General features: G+C 39.1%; 2 protein-coding genes across 2 annotated transcripts; one reads left to right on the top strand and one right to left on the bottom strand.

The window, feature by feature from the left end:
- Positions 1-5,686: 5,686 nt before the first annotated feature.
- On the top strand, positions 5,687-10,176 carry LOC109048581. Its single transcript, XM_042754495.1, has 7 exons — positions 5,687-5,824; positions 6,406-6,620; positions 6,990-7,663; positions 8,703-8,748; positions 8,852-8,943; positions 9,021-9,131; positions 9,882-10,176. Exons 2-7 carry the CDS (start codon positions 6,591-6,593, stop codon positions 10,174-10,176), a joined length of 1,248 nt encoding a protein of 415 aa, XP_042610429.1. The 5' UTR covers positions 5,687-5,824; positions 6,406-6,590.
- Positions 10,177-13,116: 2,940 nt separating this feature from the next.
- On the bottom strand, positions 13,117-17,167 carry LOC109048873. Its single transcript, XM_042754494.1, has 11 exons — positions 16,530-17,167; positions 15,936-16,426; positions 15,577-15,848; positions 15,121-15,204; positions 14,955-15,034; positions 14,507-14,584; positions 14,187-14,392; positions 13,984-14,080; positions 13,721-13,883; positions 13,521-13,618; positions 13,117-13,294 (listed from the first exon to the last, which is right to left on the bottom strand). The coding sequence occupies exons 2-11, from the start codon at positions 15,973-15,975 to the stop codon at positions 13,117-13,119; spliced, it is 1,296 nt and encodes a 431-aa protein (XP_042610428.1). The 5' UTR covers positions 15,976-16,426; positions 16,530-17,167.
- Positions 17,168-19,468: the final 2,301 nt, after the last annotated feature.

The raw sequence follows: 19,468 nt of genomic DNA, 5'->3' as shown, positions 1-19,468 counted from the left end.
GTTTTGAGTTTAGGAGCCTGATGGCCTGGGGGAAGAAACTCCTCCTAAGTCTCTCGGGTTTTGCCATCAGGCTACGGAAGCGCTTACCAGATGGCAGCAAAGTGAAAAGATGATTACTGGGGTGAATGGAATCCTTGATGATTTTAACAGCTCTGCTTTTGCAGCGTTTGAGGTAGATGTCCTGCAGAGAGGGGAGAGCAGACCCTGAGATGCGCTCAGCTAAGCGCACAACTCTCTGCAGGGCTTTGCAGTCTTGACTGGAGCTGTTCCCATACCACACTGAGATACACTGAGTCAATACACTTTCTATGGTCCCTGAATAGAAAGTTTTCAGGATGGCAGGTGAGACCCTGAATTTCCTCAGCTGACGGAGATGGTACAGTCTTTGCCTGGCTTTATTAACCTGTGTTTGAATGTGGGTACTCCAAGTCAGGTCCTCTGAGATGTTTACACCGAGGTAACTGAAGCTGCTCACCCTCTCCACAGGGGTCCCGCTGATCATAAGAGGAGTATAGGGCTGCTGCTGTCTCTTCCTGAAGTCAACAATCATCTCTTTAGTTTTGCTCACATTCAGAGAGAGACAATGGTCCTGGCACCATGATGTTAATTTCTCTACCTCATCCAAGTATGCGGTCTAATTATTGTTGTGAATGAGGCCCAGAACCACAGTATCATCAACAAATTTGATAATAGATGTGGAGCTATGGGAAGACACACAGTCATGTGTGTAGAGAGAGTAGAGCAGGGGACTCAGGACACAGCCTTGTGGGGCTCCTACGTTCAGGGTGATGGAGTTAGAGGTGAAATGGCCTACTTTCACCACTTGAGGTCTGCCGGTGAGGAAATCAAGAATCCAGTTGCATAGTGAAGAATTCAGGCCGAGGTCCATGAGTTTAGAAGCTAGCTTTATGGGGACTATAGTATTGAAAGCTGAGCTATAGTCGATAAATAGCAGCCTTACATAGTTCCTGTTATTGCTGTCAATGTGTGTGAGAGAAGAGTGCAGGATGTGAGAGATGGCATCATCAGTGGATCTGTTGGGGCGATAGGCAAACTGAAGAGGGTCCAAAGTATCCGGGATGGAGGAGCAGATGAAGTTTTTAACCAGTCCCTCGAAGACCTTCATGACTATTGATGTGAGGGCAACTGGACGATAGTCATTCAGACAAGAGGGGTTATTGTTCTTAGGCACAGGGATGATGACAGATTTTTTGAAGGAGGTGGGAACCACCGATGTAGCAAGAGACTCATTAAAAATGGATGTAAACAAACAAGCGAGCTGAGCTGTTCAGCACAGGACCGCAGAATACGGCCAGAAATCCCATCAGGTCCGGCTGCTTTCCTGACGTACACTCGCTTTAGAGCCCTCCGAACCTCGTCCTCTGACATGGTGATTACAGGATTATCGCTGCTCTGACTGCTGTTTCCTGACGCGCTGATCGGCAGACTATTATTAACTAAGATTCATAAATTCTATATAAATGATGTTCATGTTAACTTACATAATGTTAAAAAATAAAACCTTATTGAAAAGTGTTACAATAATTTTATATATTGTTCTTTGTGGGTGTGGTGTGTGGGTGAGGGAGAGAGAGAGACTCACATTAATAAATGCCATATAATTATTGTTCATGTAGAGAGCAGCCTGGAAAATGGAGCGCAGCTGAAGGAAAACAAAACTAGAGGTATTTCCAACCCATTCTCACTCCCAAGGCGTCAAAACTGAAGCATGGTCAAGCGCCACTAGCAATGTATTCTGTCATCTTTATTAATCAGCCTGTGGCACTGCTGAGGTGTTATGGAGGCCCAGGATGCTTCGATAGCGGCCTTAAGCTCATCCAGAGTGTTGGGTCTTGCGTCTCTCAACTTTCTCTTCACAATATCCCACAGATTCTCTATGGGGTTCAGGTCAGGAGAGTTGGCAGGCCAATTGAGCACAGTAATACCATGGTCAGTAAACCATTTACCAGTGGTTTTGGCACTGTGAGCAGGTGCCAGGTCGTGCTGAAAAACGAAATCTTCATCTCCATAAAGCTTTTCAGCAGATGGAAGCATGAAGTGCTCCAAAATCTCCTGATAGCTAGCTGCATTGACCCTGCACTTGATAAAACACAGTGGACCAACACCAGCAGCTGACATGGCACCCCAGACCATCACTGACTGTGGGTACTTGACACTGGACTTCAGGCATTTTGGCATTTCCTTCTCCCCAGTCTTCCTCCAGACTCTGGCACATTGATTTCCGAATGACATGCAAAATTTGCTTTCGTCCGAAAAAAGTACTTTGGACCACTGAGCCACAGTCCAGTGCTGCTTCTCTGTAGCCCAGGTCAGGCGCTTCTGCCGCTGTTTCTGGTTCAAAAGCACACGCCTGTGCACGGTGGCTCTGGATGTTTCTACTTCAGAATCAGTCCACTGCTTCCGCAGGTCCCCCAAGGTCTGGAATCGGTCCTTCTCCACAATCTTCCTCAGGGTCCGGTCACCTCTTCTCGTTGTGCAGCGTTTTTTTGCCACACTTTTTCCTTCCCACAGACTTCCCACTGACGTGCCTTGATACAGCACTCTGGGAACAGCCTATTCGTTCAGAAATTTATTTCTGTGTCTTACCCTCTCGCTTGAGGGTGTCAATGATGGCCTTATGGACAGCAGTCAGGTCGGCAGTCTTACCCATGATTGCGGTTTTGAGTAATGAACCAGGCTGGGAGTTTTTAAAAGCCTCAGGAATCTTTTGCAGGTGTTTAGAGTTAATTAGTTGATTCAGATGATTAGGTTAACAGCTCGTTTAGAGAACCTTTTCATGATATGCTAATTTTTTGAGATAGGAATTTTGGGTTTTCATGAGCTGTATGCCAAAATCATCAGTATTAAAACAATAAAAGACCTGAAATATTTCAGTTGGTGTGCAATGAATCTAAAATATATGAAAGTTTAATTTTTATCATTACATTATGGAAAATAATGAACTTTTTCACAATATGCTAATTTTTTGAGAAGGACCTGTACATGATATCTCTCTGCACCTCGTCATTTATGTTTCCACTAGTTTGATGTGTCAGTGTGACTGGAACATTTTTAATCCTAAGTTTAAAAAAAAACACACCACCTGTTTTAAAAGCAGACAAGTGTCATGAAATTGGTTTTGTTGATATAAACACCAATTGACATTATTTCATTGTTTTGTAAATGTTGTGTTATAAATAATGGATTGATAGTTGATTGGTTTGAAGCAAGAACTTGCACTGCACAGACTAAAATACATTTGTGAGAGAAGTCATGAACTTTGGAGAAAGATTCTAGAGGAAAAAGACACATTTACTGCAACAATAGACAAATTCTAGAGGCAAAAACTCCATGAACGACACTACACTACAACTACACATGCTAATGGAGTCTCATGAGCAAGTCCTTTGCCTCTGTAACTTTTTCTTAATTCTTGCAGAACGAAATTTTTATTGCAGTATTTTAATTTGAACAGATGATCACATCAGCCAAATGAGGGGTTTTGACCAAGTGATGCTCTTGAAAGGAATGAAAGAAGAGCATGTGGTAAATTGTCTTCAGAGAAAAAGATTCTTAAAAGGTCTTAAAACAGCTTGAAGAATGGTATGTGTACAGTACTCCAAGGTTCATAGTTGCTCACCCTGCTAAAATCACGCAGAACATAAGCTAAGCTCTCTGTCCATTAAACAACTTTATCTGGATTGTTTGTTTTACTTTGACCAGGTCTGGGATGTTAGGACTGAGAGATCCTCTGTCTGAGAAAAAGCTACACCACATCAGTGCTGGATATCAACCACAAACTGTTTCCAGACACGAGAGAAGAAGATCATGATGGGGAAATGAAACCAGTTTAGATGTGATGATAAGGAATCATTATTTTCTGAAACAGTATCAAATGTGTTTTAAGTATCACATGATCAGTATCACAGTTGACTGGATGGGATTGTGTGACTTTTGAGGACATTTCATCACTCATCTGTGTGAACTGATAAATATATGAGGTTAATGTATTTTTGATAATAATTATTTTCCTTGAATCTTATTTGTCTTGATGCTACTTTATCAACTTTATAGTCTATGCTTCAATAAAATGAATATGGTGAATATTTTGTTTTGAAGATTCTTGGTAAATACATCATTTTACTAGGTAGGCGCATATGTGCTTATTTTATACTTGGAAAAACTACATATTATTAATTATCTGGATTATTTTTTACTTAAGACATAAACATTTTTGATCAGATGAATGACATTTGGGACATCAATACACCAGAAAGTTATTATTGTTTATATTTAGTGACAAATATGCCATTTTTTGTGATATAAAGGGAGTTACAAGATGAATAATTTTGCATTACAAGATGGTGCCATGGGTTTTATTGTTACAAACACTTGATGGATAACTGAGCATGTACCAGGAATGATCAACGTGGATCTTGTACTGCATTCAAAGCTAGAGCATGCACATTACTGATGTCCAGCACGTGAGGAGCAAGATAAGGGGGTGAGGTGGACATTTTTACACTGATTTTTGCTAATTAGTTTATATATATAAACTAATGATATTATATAAACTGAATTCAATTTCTGTTTTGTCTGACGGGTATACAAAAAAGGTTAGTAAACCGCAGCAGCGGTCGCGGCAGCCCTCCTGTTAAGCCCTCCTCGTGTGAAGACCGAAGAGTGTAAAGACCATCGACTCTACCGTGCGACTCCACCGGGCAGGGACACCGGCAAGGGATATAAGTATTGTTTTGATGAATCCTTTTTTTACTTCTACTTGTTTCACTTCTATTTCAGTTTTTATAACCAATTATTACTATGTGTTTCCAGATCCCTACTATCACTACCACTCGCAAACCACGCATCACACAATGTAGGCAGCGCAATCCTAACAACCTGCACACTCTGCCTATGTCTGCTAATACACTTTTTCTATTGGTCTCTGGAATTGCCAGTCTGCTGTAAACAAAGCCGATTTCATTACTTCTATTATTAGTCATTCAAAGCTTAATCTCATGGCCCTGACAGAGACCTGGATCAAACCAAAGGACACTGCTACACCTGAAGCACTCTCCAATCATTTCTCATTTTCCCACTCCCCCCGTTTGACTGGAAGAGGTGGAGGTACTGGTCTGCTCATCTCTAATGATTGGAAATTTAATCCTTTACCATCTTTGGGTATCAACAGCTCCTTTGAATCTCATTCAGTTACTGTTACCTACCCTCTTAAAATAAATTTTGTAGTTGTCTATTGACCCCCAGGACCACTAGGTAACTTTTTGGATGCTGCTCTCAACCTTTCCTGAGGATGGTACTCCCCTATGGAGCCAGAATGGTGACTTTAAAATTTGGCATCACAGATTAAAATTGTCATTGAAAACAAAAGCAGAACTGAAAAAGGAAACATTGGCATTGAAACATTTGCATTGAAAACAGTTGTATTGGCATTGAAACAAGTATTGGCACTGAAAAAATAAAATGATTAAAATCTTACAATCTTATTATTTTATTGTATTTGGATTTATTTGTATTTTTCAATGACAATCTTCAGATTTTTTTCTTCATGTCACTCTTTTTCAGTGAGATTTTTTTTACAATGTAACTGATTTTCAGTTTCGACTTTCTGTCACTGTTTTGGCGTGGAGAGGGGGAGGGGTCTGAGGGGAGGGGTAAGTAGAGCGTAGTTTGCATATAATTTGCATATAGGCATACTGAAGAAGTAGGCCTACATCACTTTACTGGAACCCGTCGTCAGCTCTGAAGCCTCTGGCATGGTGGCGTGACAAAAATGTCCAGTTTACCTGGAACTTCCAAGCCGCAAGTAAGTCTGTTTTTTTCTCTGCCATTTACATGTTTATTCACGTGCAACCTGGCCGGTTTGGTTAACTTTTAACGGCCGTTATGTTGTTTTTTTTCGACGTCGACTGGAACATGTAAGTTACTAAAATTAGCCGTGTTGGTTAACTTAACCTTTGGTTAATGCAGGGTCAAAAATAAACACCGGTCAAGCACCATATGCACCGAACAAGACTAAAAGTCCGGTCTGGCAAAAAAAATAATTAACGTTGGGTGTCTGTCGGTATATACTTGTTGCCGCTAAGTATGAGTACATCACAACAGTGGCTAACAGTAACAGCCTGTGACGTTAACATTGACATGATAAACAGCAGGGCTTCGGCTACGCTACTGACATCCCCAACCACACACACACACACACACACACACACACACACCCACCCACACCGGAGAGCCTCTCTTTGAGCCGCTAGCTCGGCTTAAACGCAGGTAACGTTAGTAACGTTACACAGTAACTCCTAGGGCCGCGAATGTGCTTCTACCTGTATTTAATGGTAGTTAGCGTTAAGTCTCCAGCCCTGTGATGTCTCCTTTCTTTTTCTTTAGGAGTAAGAGGCCAGTGTTATTGCTGCTGCACAAGGCCTCATAAAAGTGATAACACAAAACATTCAGCAGCATCACACCCCAGCACAGCAGAATCCAGAGCAGTCACATGAGCACCAAAATCGACAACAAGCACAAACCCGGAATATTGCTTCAGGTCAAGGGAGGTGTTGCTGAAGTTGAGAGAGATGGCAGATTCGCGACCCCAACAGAGGACTGTAAGTTAATAATCAAAATATGTTTGCCTATTAGGTTTTATATATATGGCTTTTTGCTCTGACGATCCAAGGAAATGACAAGTTTATTTTAATACATCTTTTGTTATCTCATGAATTGCACTGAGTTCTGCTTAGCTCTATAACAATGTGAAATTAAAATTAAAGTTTTGCATTTGCTCATTTCTGGAAAGAGTGGTTTCTAACATTAAATTATTTGATTTAAATATAATATTTAATGAAATGTGCGCCAATTCAACATTTCTATAGCTGTATGGCAGATCTAAGGTAGAGTAGCTTGTCATGGCAACTTGAGCACTGATACATGTCATCACATTAGAGTGTTTTTTTTTTTTTTAATGTTAATTACAGGAACCTTTGATTGTGAGGCAGTTCATGGAGAGAATGCTGAGAAGGCTTCAGGAAGTTCTGCGATGTCAGCCTGTGGATTTGGATTATTTACACTTTGTTTTAAGTCATGAAGTGGGACTTGTTCGCTCTTTTGCCAATGTAGTAGAACTGCCTCAAGGTGTTGTTCGTGCTTTATCTGACTTATTAAGGCTTCTTCGTTTACAAGAGGAGAGTTATCCAGCTGCTACCGATGCAGAGGTTCTGGGTGGTGATAGGGGACAGCCAAAACTTGTAATTTCTAAAGAATGTCTTCAAAACCTAATCGACATGCAGTTGCCCATCCCCTGTGTAGCTAAGCTCCTGGGTGTCTGCAAAAGGACAGTGTATCGGCGGATGCGTGAGTATGGACTATCAGTTACGGGATCATACAGCAATCTCACAGATGAGGAGCTGGACAATCTTGTGCGCTCAGTTAAATTGAAGATGCCGCATATAGGCTATAGAATGATGAAGGGTGAACTGCAAGCAATGGGATACCGTGTCAGATGGGACCAGGTTTCAGCATCCATGCACAGGGTGGATTCTGCAGGGATCTTGGAGAGAATAACATGTTTAGGCTGTGTTGCTAGAAGAACATATTCTGTCAAGGGTCCCCACTCACTGGTCCACGTGGACACAAACCACAAACTTATCAGGTGTGTGTGTTATGTTTCACAAGAATATTGTTATAATATGTTCATATATTTATATTCATAAATGTTTGTTGAAATAGTTTGCAGAGTGAGTCTCTTAACTGAGCTTTTACAAATAAGTTCTATTCATGTTTGAAGGATGCGGGTAGATTTTGTATGCTATTACAAGATAGGCTATAGATTGCTGGAGCTGTATTTCAACAAAAAAACCTTTTTAATACAGTTTATTAATTAAGCTGCACATAGAGTTAGTTTGTGCCGCCATTCTATAAAATTCCAACATGTGAATGGGTAGCTATTTAATGATTGGTGCTTAGTAACTCTTAATCCATTCCACACTGTCTGGTTCAGCGTGCATGCTGTAAATTAAAAACATTCCTCAAGAATGCTTGATTATATTAGCATGGTTCTTTAGCGTTAGGCAGTAAATGGTTTGGTTTACCATAAAAAACAGGATGAGGATGACATACAGTCAGGAAAAAGTATGCTGTTGCTACACATAATGATACATGGCTATGTGTACAACATTGGTTTAACTGTTACATGAAATAAAGAAGAGAAAACAGTAATTTACACACTGAGGCTAGCTTAATTTCTCATATTATAGGAGGATGTCCCATCTTAAGTGCAGCTTTTACAAATAATTGGACTTCACTCTTTGAGACTATCTCAAGAACATCATCTTGAATACTGACAGTTTTTCTTTAAGGCCTTTGCAGTGTTTTCTCCAGTGATGTATACCTGAGGATGCTTCCCATCTTTGCTGATTAAACCTTTTTGAATACCCTATTTTTTTATTGTAATTTGGTTAAAGCAGAACTCTCTTTTTTTTTTTTTTTTTTTTTTTTTTTTTTTTTTTTTTAAGTATAGCCGCACAGTAAGAAAAAAACATGCAATTCTATAGTGAAAAGATTCTGAAGGTTACATGGGTTCATGGTAAATAAAATCTGAATTGACCACCTTAATCATTTGTGTACACAATTTAGAGCTATTATAATTTTCAGAGGTGATACACTTTCTGAAAATGTATTTTTCCTTTCAGATATGGTATTGTTATCTTCGCTGGGATTGATGGTTATTCACGAAAGTTAAACATTTGACACTTTTTCAAAACAATGTGGCTGAGCCTAGTATTACTATATTCTATGTAGTATGGCACATTCACATAAGTATTTTGTTACTATGCTCCAGATAATGTACCTGGGTTCTGCAAATAATAACAAGGCATCAACAGCACTTGGCTTCTTCATGAGCTCAGTTGAAAAGTTTGGCTTTCCATTAAGGTAAGAAAACCGCAAGAGCATGATTGCCTGTTTAATCAACATTTGACTTTGTCTCTGTTTCTTATGTGATTATTTAGAGTTAGAGGAGACCAAGGGGTCGAAAATGTTTGCATTGCTCAATGCATGTTCACTGTTCGTGGCTGTGGCAGAGCAAGCTACATATCGGGAAAAAGTGTGCATAATCAAAGGTAAATATCAAAGTTATGTTTCTTTTAGGTAACCCTAACCCAAATCAGTAAAAGCAGTTTTTCCACACATCAGTGTTTTTATTTATTGAAATTTCCGTCTGTCACTAACACTTTTGTTCTAGGTGAATGTGATTTATTTTTGGATGCTCAAAGCATTAAAGAATTTCATTGCGAAGACCTTAACGCCAACATCTCTGTCCTAGTAAATTTGGATAATCTTCACCAGAAATTATTTCATTAAAAATGATCCAAGTAAAAATGATTTGTCATTCTTATTGATGCCCAGCCTGGGAGACTGGCAACAGCAATGCAGTGAACACTGTGTAGTACCAATTCTTAAGGATACATCCTCACAGGAAGCATTAATCCTTCCTAGGTCTACAGAGATGCACTGTGTCCAAATTAGGTTATTGTTCATGACGCTATACATGTGTGGAGAGTCTTGTATATTTGTTCAAAACAAGACACCATGCTTACCTAAGTTAACCTGAGTAAATCTTTCCCATACATGGACTTTGCTTGGGCGGGCCACCCAGGTAGCCTGGGTATATTTGGTAACCCATTCAACATTTTGCTGAGAAACATCCTATTATGTTACAATACATTCAACACTTTCTACAGAGAGTATCTGTAATAAAACAAAATATAGATTATTTCCACCTTTGGTTACCTAGGAAATGGATGGCAGTGAACCCCTGGCTGTGATTCTAATATTAATACGGTGCACTTTTTGTATTTTTGATCTCAAAGGGTGGAGCGCTTATGGCGTGATGTGTGGATGGCAGTAACAAGGGTATATTATGAGCTACTTCATGGTCTTGAAGATGAGTGCCTGCTTGATCCCTCCAACAGCCTTCAGTTATTCTGTGCCCAGTACATATTTGTACCACGCCTCCAAATGGACCTCAACACTTTTACAGCCGGGTGGGATAACCATCCTCTGCGAACGGAACAAAACCTGACTCCCAATCAACTTTGGACCATTGGATTGCTCCAGTATCCTGTGGCTGCTCCAGAGAATCTAGAGGTAGACCTCAAATGTTGAAAATGTTGAATCCAAGCTATGTTTAATCAGGTTTACCCATTGTCTCATATTTTCAGATATGAAACAATTGTGACAAATAATGCAAAAATAGATCAAATCAGAAGTCTAAATACATTTTAACGGCAATGTATATTCAATATTTTTGTATTCTCAGCAAATTATGATGAATTATTTGAAGATCAAATGTGTGAAGTACACAAAGGCAATTGCAAAGTGTTATAACAAAATTACTTGCCATTTATAGGATTTGCAAGATCACTTCTTGGATTTCAACCCTGACAGAGAAGATGCTGCTGCTGCTGGTGGAGTAGTTCTACCACCCATCCAGTGCCCTCTGGGGCCACAGGCTATGGCTGGACTGAGGGCAGCCATCAATCCTATCACTCCCTCCCAGGACAATGGAAAAGACATTTACAAGGCTGTGCTTGACTATGTAACACTTCACTCAAATTTGGCAGGATAACATGCAGTCTGCAATATTAATGTTCAACGTTTTTTGTGATTTTGAAAAATGTTTTATCTGATTCTTACAAATGAAATTGGAATTGCTTGCATGAATAGGTATTTGTGCAGAACTATTGTGGGGATGGTTTAGGATATGTTTTACTATGCAGTATATAAACAACTCAGTCTGCCATGGTAAAGATATCCACTGTTTTATTCTGCTGTTACTTGTTTTAAACAACCAAATAAACCTCCCACAACTTTCAACAGTTTTAGTTGGTTAAACTTAATCTAGTGTATGCCGATATTTTAAACTGGTGTCTTAAATACCATTAGAGTTCAAACTCAGTATGCCATGTTAGATATCTTGGTAATGAAGAACTTAAAATAAAGCTGTTAATTTGTACACTTTGATCTTCAGTGAAATGCATTTTTTTTTTTTCAGTGGATAACGCATCAGTTCCCCTTTACAATGTAATGCTGTAGACACTCAAGTAAAACACTTCAGTTAATATTCACAATGAAAAATGATAAAGTCCATAGGCATTATGTCCATTTATTGTTTTGACATCAACCAAATTAATTTTTGCTGACGATTTAGTAAATGTAAACCACAACGTTGATTCCACTTGAATGACATGAATTTGCCATACACGTGTTGAAACTGTATGTGGAAGACTGAACAATTTCAACTTTTCAATAGTACAAGTAACGATGAATTGAGAACAGCATCACATTTCAAGGTTTATATTACATGTAAATTTGTCAGTGCTCTGTAAACAAAATGCAAACACAAAGTTCTTAAATGACCTTTTTCAAATAAGTGGTTAGCAGTGGTCCCAACTTAAAAAAAAAAAAAAAAAAAACAATGCAATGGGAGAACCAAACAGTAACATTGAGCTATTTTTATGGTTTGACTTGTGCTAGCTGTCTTTTTCTTAAGACTTTCACAGAATAATAAATAGCTCACTGAACAGATTTAACAAAAATTCCATTAGAAATGCCAAAAATATTCACAAAACTGCCTGATTTGGGGAAGTAAACATCAGTGGTCAAAAAACATGACCTCTACACTCGCCCAAAGTCTCTACCCATTCTGATTGCTACTGTCATTATATCTCTGAACTCCTTGTATGTTTTCATATGTTCAACAGGAACAGTTATTGTATTTGTGCAGGCACTTACAAGTGGGAAACAAATGTTGTGACCTGGCATTTTTTCATTACATTGGTGTTCATATCTTAGATTTATTTTAAAATCTGCCCTCTCTGATGGAAGAAGGGGCTTGTGCCTTTGTCCAGTTAACCACTGCATCACTGTTGGGACAGACAGGCTCACGTGTGTTTGTTGACTCCAGTGCTCTTCTTGACTTAGCAGCTCCTCTTGGGTCAGAGGCTCACACATTTGCTGGTCTTCATTCTGACCTGCATGATAAAACAAATCAGAGTAGTTGAGTACAATGGTGTAAAAATCCAACACTGCAAGAAGCCAACCATATTTACCAATCTACACGATTTATCCCAAAGGCCTATTTCAAGTAACCTTGCTGCATTAATTTCTATTTAATATACACTGAAATAACTGAAAGACAAAAAAAACAACAACATAGGAATAGTCCTAGAATAATGTTATCCAAAAGAATACCAGATATAAAGTATGAAATCTTTTGATTACATTTGTAGTATACTATGTTGTCAGTACAGGCATATGTTTCCATTCAACATTGGAGGGGAAACATTAAGCTTAAACAATATTCCTGTATTCTGGGAATTTATGGTGGAAATTTATTTTATTTATTTTTTCTTAAGAAACATGTATTTTGATCTATGACTTATGTCTTTGGGCTGTGGAGGTCAAAGTCTAGAAAGTCTCTAGTGAAGTTCAAAACCTGGACCATTTTGCCATAAGCATTGCCACCCGCCACTAACCACAACATTAATGTTTCTAAAAGGAAATATATTGATGGTCCTTTTTGGTGGAGTGCTAATATTCAGCTCCCTAATCAAAGGCAGAACCAAATGTAGGTCATGTACATGGAATCACATTCTGCTTTACTTATTTTAGGTAACAGCTGTTTGCATGGCAAATTTGTATACTCCAACATGTGATAAAGACAGTTTAAGTCAAACCTGTGATTTCCAGGTCTTGTAGAAAGTCCTGGAGGAAGTTGATGATGGCATTTTCTCTTGCTTGCCTTGGACTTCCCTTCTCACTCAGCTCAGGGACTATGATACTCATTATGTAGTCAGCATCCGGCTGGGGTGGTGGGGCAAAAGGAAAAAAAAAAGGAGGGGGGTTGACTACACAGATAGGAACACAGAGAAAGACCACAGTCCACTTTACATATAACTTTGTATTCTTCCAAAACAAAAAAGGTTAAGTAAAACAATAACAGAAAGTCACCAAAAAATAATAGTATCAATCAAAGATACAGCTCTACTACTACATCCTGTAGGGTTTCTAAGATTATCATCAAGTATATAGCAGTAAAGCAAATCAGGATGATTTAATGTCCAGCATCCTTACTCTGTCATCATCCTTTTTGGGGACAAACAGGTTTGAGCAGAGAGTTTGATGCTTCCCAATCACATCCAGAAGGTTGTAGACCTTCATCCCATTTCTAATTTGCTGAAGCATGGGAGTCAGACGCATTGTAGCATGCAGAACAATGGCTCTATTGAGAACAGGGAACAAAGTTTTGTGGAAGACTCAAATAAAAGGGAAATATGCTATTTTCCACACAATTAAATTAAGACTAAGGCTGTACAAATTTATATTTTAAGTTCAAATGCTGCATTTCTAAAAACAGTAATAATACTATGCTGTTAAAGTGGCTACTGATGCTGTGTGCATCAAAATTAATTATATAAAAATTGTTTCTCTGGAAAATAAGTACGGACCTTATGATACTGTCCTTTTGGTCCAACTTAAGCAAACCCGTGTAACCACAACTCACAATTTCATCTGTGAACTGTGTCAGATCAGTTGCTGCCTCCACCTAAAATTACAACAAACGCATTAACAGTATAGCAATGAAATACTGTACATTAAGAAAAGCTTTTAATGCTTTTGCACGGCTGTTCATAGCAGATGTACTCACCCTTTCTATGAGTAAAGCATATTCAAGATCATCCACATCATCTTTGGTCAGTTGCAGAGCATCAAAGTCCCCTGTTGTAAGAAACTGGTAACACCAATTTCTGAAGAAGCATGGTGCTGGGCCACCCTGAGCTAGACTGACAGAAAACACTTCTCCTGCAGTTCTGCATGTCATTAACAAACAGTGCAGACATTGTAATTGCAACTTTTTACTTGTACTTGCATAAACTGCATAATGTAGGACAACTATAAAACAATGCAAACCTGTAGAAACCATTTTCTAGGTCACAAATTGAGTAGACAGGACTCTTTCCCTTGCCACTGCCCTCAAACAGTCGCCTCTCAATGCCATGCATCATTTCTAAATACAATGACAGAAAACACAGTTCAGTAAATAAAAAATACTGCACCTATGAACCTGATTTCAGTAGTGTTTGGTGCCAGAAATTGTCCTAAATATACATTACCAGTCAAAAATTCTTTGCTTAATGCTCCAGTGTCGATTCCAGCTTCGCCAATGAATGTCACATTGAGTTTGTTGACAGGTGAGCCCTTCTTCTGTCTCTGCCACTGAATTAGGCCTCTTTGGAAAAGGTTGTCCCGGGTGATGCAGATCTTAAAATCTTTGCTTGCATCTACTTGGCTTGCAAGCCACTGGAGTACATCATCGTCACTATTAAAAAGCAGCCCAAAAAAATCACTTAACTTTGAATTTAATGACATCTTAAGTAAATAAATGACTGATATGGAAGAAAAAAAAAAAAAAAAAAAAAAAAAAAAACCTCACCTAGACATGTCGGCCATAGATAAGTTTCCCTCGCGTAGCACACAGCTGTCTGTACTGTAGTTCAAAGTGTCCTGTAGACTGAAAAGGGTCAACAAAAACACATTAAAACTTTCAATTTGCCAGTAAAATATATCAATGTTTATGTTTCAGCACACCTGAAAAACAATGGTAAAAAGGCATTCTACTGATGTTATTTTGGACATATCTGTAAATCTAGATGCCCATTGAGTGACCTTGTCATTACACTCTAGTGCTATCACAGGGTTTCTTGTGCATTATGAAGGATAAGACAAAACAAAGATGCAAATTATATTTAAATTAATCCCAAAATACTGATATAGTACATTGTAGATTATTATATTATATTACATTACAAGGAGACACAGCTTTAACACAGACAATATGTTGTGAAATAAAATGTATATAATAACATGATAGAATGGCAAACCTTTCACCACACAGGCTTGCATGCAGAACAATTTCATCTGATGGAAAGCAGCCACAACATATAGGGCATTCCTTTCTATCCTGTAGACAACATATATTCAAATCAATTGCACCAGGTCTCTCTGCAATTTCACATATTTTTCAAAATATCATCTCAAAATCATTACCTGGCCACAATCTCTGGACTCTTTGTTAGGGCGCACAAGTGGTGAGTTTGTGACAGAAAGAACCTGGACCTCACTTTGCCAGTCCTGTAAAGTAACAAACAGCTGTATCCATAAATGCATAGGAGAAATAATCAATGCTACGACATACATACGTTACGATAAAAATTTTTTGCAAGCAGAGTATGATCTCAATTGTCTTAAAAACATCTGAGAAACATAAAGCACTTCATGATGCTATTATCTTATTACGGTACAGGGTTTAATTCTTGCATCCTAAAGTCAAATTCAAATTTAGCATCATTAGGAGTATATTTTAGTATTCACTTACACAGATATATTGAGATTTTATGTGTTAGGAAAAAGTGTTACCAAAGACAAAAACAATGTGATGATATTTTACCATTAATTACAAAATATATGTATTGTTTTGCAATATCTTCTGTTATATGCATTAACCTCATCATCATCTGCTGCAGACTCCATACAATTCTCGATGTGCAATGCTAAGATATGCAGAGGCATGTTTTCTTTGCACACTTGGCATGCTGCCTTAGGCATTTTTTGAAATTCAGTGGCATCAGATGGCAGTGGAGTAAGATCAAGGTCCTGCTGCAGTGGAACAATGTACATGGTCGTCTTCCCAGCACTCAAAACACTGCGAATCAGTCTACCTGTATAACCGTCTACATCAGGAGGAATGGCAAGCAATTTTCTTCTACCGTGGCCACCTGTATATACAGAAAGTGAGAGAAATAATTTTGAATGTTGGTGTTCCTGCACCATCAAAATGAAAGGTGTTTGAAAATGGTATGCACCTGAAGCCTTGTAGAACAACCACCCTTCCACCCCCTCCATTTTGGGATATTCTTCAATGAGAATTTTATTTACCTGTGAAATGAATAACAGAAATGTGAAAAGGAGGTTTAAAAAAAGGACAGTATAATAAAACAAATAACAGTATAATACTTTAAATTGTTTTGTATAGTAATAGCATCACAATAACTATACTGACAATTTTAATAATAGTGTGTACTGTAATGCCAAAATGATGATTAATTTCAATTAAAAGAGTGGTTGCAAAACCATTGCATGGCTCATATCCTCCGTCAAAGTGAGGGACCTCTTCCCCAACCCTGCTTGGCTCAACTCCAGCTCTTCAGCTGCAGAAGGCGTGCTGGTACAGCCCTTATTCACCAAATATACATACACACTGAATATCTTACAGACTTTCGGCTTCCCTGGAGTGGTTTGTAAAGGTGAAAAGCGTTTTTTGCCTTTCCTTTTGGTAAAGAAGCCAGGAAACGACCTGCATGTTTAGGAGGTTAACAGAAGTGTATAAATCAACATTATGAAATACAATTCTCCATCAAATAAGTCCAACATATGATCACAAATAAGTTTAAAGAAACCTGGCCATCTCCTCCTGCACATTTTGTTTTGTTGTTTGTGCTTGTTGTCGATTCTGGTGCTCATGTGACTGCTCTGGATTCTGCTGTGCTGGGGTGTGATGCTGCTGAATGTTTTGTGTTAGCACGTTTATGAGGCCTTGTGCAGCAGCAATAACACTGGCCTCTAACTCCTAAAGAAAAAGAAAGGAGACATCACAGGGCTGAAGACTTAACGCTAACTACCATTAAATACAGGTAGAAGCACATTCGCGGCCCTAGGAGTTACTGTGTAACGTTACTAACGTTACCTGCGTTTAAGCCGAGCTAGCGGCTCAAAGAGAGGCTCTCCGGTGTGGGTGGGTGGGTGTGTGTGTGTGTGTGTGGTTGGGGATGTCAGTAGCGTAGCCGAAGCCCTGCTGTTTATCATGTCAATGTTAACGTCACAGGCTGTTACTGTTAGCCACTGTTGTGATGTACTCATACTTAGCGGCAACATATACCGACAGACACCCAACGTTAATTAATTTTTTTGCCAGACCGGACTTTTAGTCTTGTTCAGTGCATATGGTGCTTGACCGGTGTTTATTTTTGACCCTGCATTAACCAAAGGTTAAGTTAACCAACACGGCTAATGTTAGTAACTTACATGTTCCAGTCGACGTCGAAAAAAAAAAACATAAACGGCCGTTAAAAGTTAACCAAACCGGCCAGGTTGCACGTGAATAAACATGTAAATGGCAGAGAAAAAAACAGACTTACTTTGCGGCTTGGAAGTTCCAGGTAAACTGGACATTTTTGTCACGCCACCATGCCAGAGGCTTCAGAGCTGACGACGGGTTCCAGTAAAGTGATGTAGGCCTACTTCTTCAGTATGCCTATATGCAAATTATATGCAAACTACGCTCTACTTACCCCTCCCCTCAGACCCCTCCCCCTCTCCACGCCAAAACAGTGACAGAAAGTTGAAAAACATTGACATTGAAAAAAAAACTGACATTGTAAAAAAAATCTCACTGAAAAAGAGTGACATGAAGAAAAAAATCTGAAGATTGTCATTGAAAAATACAAATAAATCCAAATACAATAAAATAATAAGATTGTAAGATTTTCATCATTTTATTTTTTCAGTGCCAATACTTGTTTCAATGCCAATACAACTGTTTTCAATGCAAATGTTTCAATGCCAATGTTTCCTTTTTCAGTTCTGCTTTTGTTTTCAATGACAATTTTAATCTGTGATGCCAAATTTTAAAGTCACCATTCTGGCTCCATACTCCCCTAGTTATGCTTGGAGATTTCAACATCCACCTAGATTAACCTCTATCTGCTGACTTCCACACTCTGCTTGCCTCTTTTGATCTCAACCGAGTGTCAACTACTGCTACTCACAAATCAGGCAACCAACCAACCAACCTTATTTACACACGACACTGCTCCACTGATCATGTACCGGTTACTCCACTGCACACCTCAGATCACTTCCTCCTCACTCTTAACCTCAACATGGTTCCTGACACATCACTTACCCCTCCACATGTCATTTTTTGACGTAACCTATGCTCACTCTCATCCTCCCGGCTATCTGCAATGGTTTCATCTTCGCTTCCTTCCCCTAAACTGTTAGCATCTTTTGATGCTAACAGTGCTACTGATACTTTCTGCTCCACTCTTTCATCTTGTTTAGACACTGTTTGCCCCTTGTCTTCCAGGCCAGCCCGTACCACCCTTTCAGCCCCTTGGTTATCTGATGTTCTACGCGAACATCATTCTAAGCTTAGAGCTGCTAAAAGGGTGTGGCGCAAATCCAAAAATACTACTGACCTTAATGTGTATCAGTCACTCCTCTCTTCCTTTTCTGCTAATGTCTCCACTGCTAAAAGGACATACTACCATAACAAAATTAACAATTCGTCTAACTCTCACATGCTTTTTAAAACATTTTCCTCGCTCCTTTTTCCTCCTCCTCCCCCTCCTGCTTCATCTCTAATAGCTGACGACTTTGCCACGTTTTTCATTAATAAAATTAAAAACATCAGTGCACAATTTTCCACACCACAATCCATCAAGCACATCTCACCAGCAAACATACACTCATTCATATCCTTCTCTTCACTCTCTGAGGCAGAAGTCTCCAAACTCATCCTTTCTAGTCATCCTACTACTTGTCCGCTTGATCCTATTCCATCTCATCTCCTTCAAGCCATTTCTCCTGCAGTTGTACCTGCACTCACTCACATCATTAACATATCCCTCCACACTGGTGTTTTCCCCTCATCATTTAGACCAGTGGTTCCCAAAGTGGGGGTCGCGGGACCCCGGCGCAGGGGTCGCGAGATGATTTCTATAAAAAAAAGTGGAAAAAATATATAGGCCCTATATATTTTTGTTGCAATTAATTTAACCCTTTCGCACGTACGATCACACCGGTGTGATCAGTCTAGGCTGGTCCCTGGAGTGTAAGATCACACCGGTCAGTGCATGACGTGAAATTCAAATGTGCTCTCGCGCGTTGGCTGGCGCTGAGCCAGAGACAGGCGCGCTAAGAGCTGTCATCACAACTTTTCTGTGTTTTCAACCACATAATGTTTATTTTAGGTTTCAGACATATAAGTACTAAAAAAAACAATACATTTAGAGTTTGTAAAATACACACTGATGTCAAAGGACGAGGCAATAATGATCCTTTCCATTATAATTAGACACGTTTTATGCATATCAGATACACATTGTGTAAGTAACTTTAAAGTTTACTCTATTATTCTCCCAGTTCACCAGCCACTTACTTTTATGTATTTCGGGAGAAGTGGATGAATTCACGTGTTGAAAATCCAACAGATCCGATTCTCTGAACTGCGTCTGCGGCACAAACTAACACGGCGGCGCCCATCGCGCATACAGCTCAACTAACGCGATCGTGATAAAGGTGTTTAAACAACAAAACACTTCCACTTGCATATATT

The sequence above is a fragment of the Cyprinus carpio genome, unplaced genomic scaffold, assembly GCF_018340385.1.
Source record: "Cyprinus carpio isolate SPL01 unplaced genomic scaffold, ASM1834038v1 S000006531, whole genome shotgun sequence".
Classification (NCBI taxonomy): domain Eukaryota; kingdom Metazoa; phylum Chordata; class Actinopteri; order Cypriniformes; family Cyprinidae; genus Cyprinus; species Cyprinus carpio.
The sequence above is the reverse complement of the archived record's forward strand: the minus strand, read 5'-3'. Positions and strand labels throughout refer to the sequence as shown.

Coding starts and splice junctions, on each gene's coding strand:
- LOC109048581 (XM_042754495.1), top strand. CDS start 6,591: ATGGCAGATTCGCGACCCCAACAGAGGACT. Junction 8,749..8,851: donor TTGATGGTTATTCACGAAAG/TTAAACATTTGA, acceptor ACTATGCTCCAG/ATAATGTACCTGGGTTCTGC. Junction 9,132..9,881: donor AAAAGTGTGCATAATCAAAG/GTAAATATCAAA, acceptor TTGATCTCAAAG/GGTGGAGCGCTTATGGCGTG.
- LOC109048873 (XM_042754494.1), bottom strand. CDS start 15,975: ATGGAGGGGGTGGAAGGGTGGTTGTTCTACAAGGCTTCAG. Junction 15,205..15,576: donor CTGCAGCAGATGATGATGAG/GTTAATGCATAT, acceptor GTTACTTTACAG/GACTGGCAAAGTGAGGTCCA. Junction 14,081..14,186: donor AAGCAAAGAATTTTTGACTG/GTAATGTATATT, acceptor CATTGTATTTAG/AAATGATGCATGGCATTGAG.